This window comes from Polyodon spathula, chromosome 1 (assembly GCF_017654505.1).
Source record: "Polyodon spathula isolate WHYD16114869_AA chromosome 1, ASM1765450v1, whole genome shotgun sequence".
Classification (NCBI taxonomy): domain Eukaryota; kingdom Metazoa; phylum Chordata; class Actinopteri; order Acipenseriformes; family Polyodontidae; genus Polyodon; species Polyodon spathula.
Genome location: NC_054534.1, coordinates 53,661,378 through 53,666,013, shown reverse-complemented (window position 1 = coordinate 53,666,013; position 4,636 = coordinate 53,661,378). Strand labels below are relative to the sequence as shown.

The window sequence follows — 4,636 nt, the reverse complement described above, 5'->3', positions numbered from 1 at the left end:
GGAAGTGCACTTTTTCTACTTCCTAGACCACATGTTTATGTTGCATGTAGGCTATAGCTCACAGTCATATCACCCACCTTAAAACAACATGTTAATTTAACACCTGTACTTTTGAATTACAATATTTTGCATAAAGACCTGCCCGTGTTTACCATATAATTGTGGCACCCTAACATAACTTAAATATTTTCGTTTTTATTTCTACTCTATAAATTGTAAAACTGTAAAAAATCTACTTTACATGACATTCCTAGCTACCATTAACCAGTAGGTGGCATATTCACACTAACATTTCAGTGTACAATAAGTTACTGTAAAAGGTCATTTTAAAATAAAAACAATACTGAATACAACCAAAATACATGTAACAGTTATTTTTCAGTTATTATGTACTTTTTGTATTGATATCACAAATTAAGTTTACTGTGGATTATTTGTAATCCATAGCATATCAGGGAAGGCTGACCATATTGCATGGCAATATAAAACAGCATGGATTTTGAAACACAACATTCAAGTATTAGACACCATTGGTACCATATAGTTAAAAAGCACAAGTAAATTACTTTCACTTATTGCAATGCATGTCCTACCCAGCTATTATTTTCCTGCACGCTGTGTTAATGTGACATGTTGAACTCCAAAGAAACAGGTCCTTCCAAGCAGCCAACACTACAGCTTTGCACCCAGTCACTGCTCAAATACCTGGAACAAAACTGGATCCTGTTTATCCTTATTACGACAGAGCCAGTAGAACCATGTAGTGCCAGCTCTATTCAGTATGTGACCCTGAGTACACAGTCAACCAACTAAAAACACAATGTTGCAGCCTTAAACCCTAACTGTATGTTCACAGCATTAAAATGACCATATTTTAAATATAGACACTGGAATGCCAATATATGTCATAAAGGCATTTGCAAGGTTTTAAATCTGGTTTAGTCCTTTTGCTTGATGCTGCCATCTAGTGGAGCTTTAAAAATCGCATTTGTCAACTGTGTGAAACAGGTACTGATTTTGAAAACCCAGTAGAGGACTCTGTTTTTATAAATAATAATAAAAAAAAACAAAAAAAACAAACAGACTACTGTACACACATAGTGTACATTTACTTTAAGGTCAAACTTTAATTGTTACATAATAAAATAACAATTAGATGAGGGATTATCAGTAAATGTATTCCTGTTGGACCATATTGTCCTGACCAAGTTTTTTGTTTTTTGTTTTTTGATAAACAGATACATGCTCTCATCCATTAGACATTTAGTATTAGACATTTAATGATGTCTGTACTGCTATTCCCTGATTTGTATTGCATTCATGTGTCCATTGATATATATTTCCACATACTACATATGTTGCTATAAGCCTAAATTATTAAAAAAAATTGATGTGTTTACAATCATGTATGTCACCTTATTGAAATAATTGCAAATGCTTTCCACATTCGTATAAAGCAATGTGTCTATGTATTTTTAATTGTGTAAATGTGCCCTGTTTTGAAGCAAGTGTAATATTTGGGACCTACACTTGTTTCCAAATCAGCTCACTAAATTTAGCATTTCAGGGTTTGTCTGTGGAGCTGAGAAAAAAAATACCTTGATGGCTAAAACCTGGCAAGGATTTAATCAGAAGTATTAGGTATGATAAAGCTATTTAGCTCCCTCTATTGTTACTATACAGTTGAACATCAGTGGATCAGTTGATTATGAAACTCCATGGAATGATCTTTTTAAGTGAACATCAAGATGTCTAAGTGTTTTAATAAATAGTTTTAATAGAAGAGAAAATAATGCTTTTGTGCTCATAAAGCATAAGGGTGCGTTGTACATGTGACTACTTTATATGGTACAAGCTCTACACTAAAATTGAAAAGAAAAACACACATAGGGAAAAAAAGCATAATAAAAAAGTCAATTTATTTGAAATAGTAAAACATGTAAAATATGGTAAAATGTGGTACAAAATAGTCAATACAGCAATGTACCTGTATAATGAAGAAAAGATCCTCTATTATGTAATGTCCACCTCTTTTGTCATATACTGTTTGATAATTGCAATAAAGAGGCCAATGGGACAAATTCGATATTATGTAATAATGGGTGTAAATGCAGTGTGCATTTGAAAGATGCATTTGCTCACAACTTTATCTTTACAATATATTCTAACCACATTACTTTTATTTCAGTGACTGAGCATCACCTGTGTTATTGTCCTCCTAAGAGGAGCTTTCTAAATTCTCATCTGATTTGTCACTGTTACTGTCCTCCTCTGGCATTGGTGTGGCCTGTTGCTCCTCGCTGCTCTTTTCGCTGTTGTCACTGTTGCTGGTGTCATCCTCCTCTGAGTTCTGCTTTGGACTGTTGTCTTCTTGGCTGGAGGCACTATCCTGTTGGCTGCTGTCATCATTGTCTTGGGGAGCTGCTTGGCGGGTGGTGGCCTCCACGTTGTCTCCTGCAAGGATACCACTGTCGCTCTCCTGAGAGCTACTGAGATGGTCAAGCCATTGGCTCTTAACCTCAGGAGTGCTGGGGTCCTCATCCACTAAGTCATATGTAACATGTATGGCCTTTGGAGGAAATAACACTGTTAATACTTCAATTATCCCCATGGGAGATGCATATCCCCAGGAATCCAATTGTGCCAAACTTGGTATGGATTTATTAGCACAAGTACAGTATGAGAAGCTATGACATGGTGGCCCACTTATTCATGAGTTCTGGCTTATGACTGTTTGGACTTATGGAGGCTATATCTTAGGAACATTTAACTTGTTACAAAAGTTATTCAGCACACTAGGAATTTGGGTTATGTTGAATCCATTATATTTTTTTATATGTGTCTTATAATTTAGGATTTTATCACAGTCAACATGAATGCATTAATAATAATATTACCTTAGATAGTTTTTCTGTCAGCACTTTGTCCTCTGCCTTTGCATCCTTGCTGCTGAATGAAGGTGCAATGTTTTTGCCACCAGACTGAGGTTTGCTAACCAGGTTCAGACTCTCTGCTGCTTTTTCAGTCCCACGGAACTTGTAGAGGTCCAGTCCCTTATACATTTTGTTGCTGTTTACAAACTTTGCTACCTTCTTGTAAAACATGATGTTGTTTGCTAGATTGTCACCCCTGTCGCTAGCAGTGGTAAACAGGTACAGGGTAGTGGGTTCTGTTGGAAGTTCAGTAATTGTCGGTTGTGCCGTTGTGGATATTTCTGTGCTTTCATCACTGTCATTCTCCTACAATGAAATATGCATTGACAGCATAAGAAATATGTGTTTGAAATGTAGTATGGTAACACCTTTGTTGCTGTTCTATAGTACTCATCTGTAAGAGCTCATCTTGAAAATATTGAGCTTTAATGTCATGATTACTGAAAACATACACTATTTGTACGGTACTATACTTGAACAAGCCGGAACAAAAATGTTGCCAATGTTTCATATTCCTGTGTAATTACAGGGAATGGTAACTATAACATTATAGTTGGACTTACATCTGTTTCATCGGAATCATCACTGTCACTATTATTATCAGATTTACTGTCCTGAAAAAAACCCAAAAAAGTAATAGAAATTAAGAGACACATTTCTAATGGTGTTGTGACAAAAACTTTCAAACAAAAACATGCAGTGCAGTATATAGGCAGTGTAAACTGGATGTAAGAATAGTCACCTTGAACAATGTAAACACCTTGCAGATACATTACAACAAATTTTTCTGTTAACTTCCAGGATGTTAACAACTTCCTCCTCCCGGCCTCTTCTGGAAAGGGGGGGGGGGGGGGTATATGATGCTCCTCTGCCTAATATTTTTGTTCACCGGGATGAACACGACGCATAGATTTATTATTTTAAACAGTTTTGTTTATTATTTCATTTTTTAGCAGACGGCACGGGGATGCTCCAAGGGATGAGGCTGTGCTCCGACTATTTTTACTATACTTATTTTTCTTCATCCATTGTTGGGTTCAATGTTTTTGGAAATCTATTTTGTATTATAATAAAGGTGGTTATTTAACGCAAGTAAAAAGTTGTGTAAAAAGTTGTCAGGATGTTAACAATGGAAAGAAAAATTACAGGTACTTTATTTAAACAGTTGTAGCAGCACGTAGGGACGTGTAACGCTATATTTTTTCAGAACCCTGCAACTTACTCTTTAATACCACTACAAACATATATAGCAAGCTTACCTCTATTTGGTTTGAACTTTCTCTGCTTGAGGAACTATCTTCTGAAGGACTTTCCTTTTCCTTAATAGAAAGCTATAATTAATGAAATACAGTTTTATTCATTGCAGCAAACTACAAAAAAAAATAACGTTCAATTTTCGACACAAGCCCACAAACCTAAGGAAATTTGGGTTGTTTTTACAATACAGCAATCTTGACAGAAATCTGTTCTACCTAGGTATTGCAGCATAGAAAAGGTAAGTGTGGAGTCTCCCCTGGTACACACATGTGTAATAATTGCAATTATGTAGACACCACATTTAAAACTTTTTTGTTTTCTAATTTCACATTCATAAATATATTCGTAAATGTATTTCTTTATTCAGATACAGCTGTGATACACCTGTACTGTAATTCACTTTGGAATACACGCAGTGTTTTCTCTCAACTCCATCAGTAAAACAG

The 4,636-nt window shown here is 35.4% G+C and overlaps 1 protein-coding gene across 1 annotated transcript; it reads right to left on the bottom strand.

Annotated features, from left to right (window-relative positions):
• Positions 1-1,898: 1,898 nt before the first annotated feature.
• On the bottom strand, positions 1,899-4,262 carry LOC121296618 (glutamic acid-rich protein-like). The gene is made up of 4 exons (XM_041222393.1): positions 4,193-4,262; positions 3,497-3,547; positions 2,898-3,239; positions 1,899-2,569 (listed from the first exon to the last, which is right to left on the bottom strand). Exons 3-4 carry the CDS (start codon positions 3,102-3,104, stop codon positions 2,219-2,221), a joined length of 558 nt encoding a protein of 185 aa, XP_041078327.1. The 5' UTR covers positions 3,105-3,239; positions 3,497-3,547; positions 4,193-4,262; the 3' UTR covers positions 1,899-2,218.
• Between the last annotated feature and the right edge of the window lie 374 nt (positions 4,263-4,636).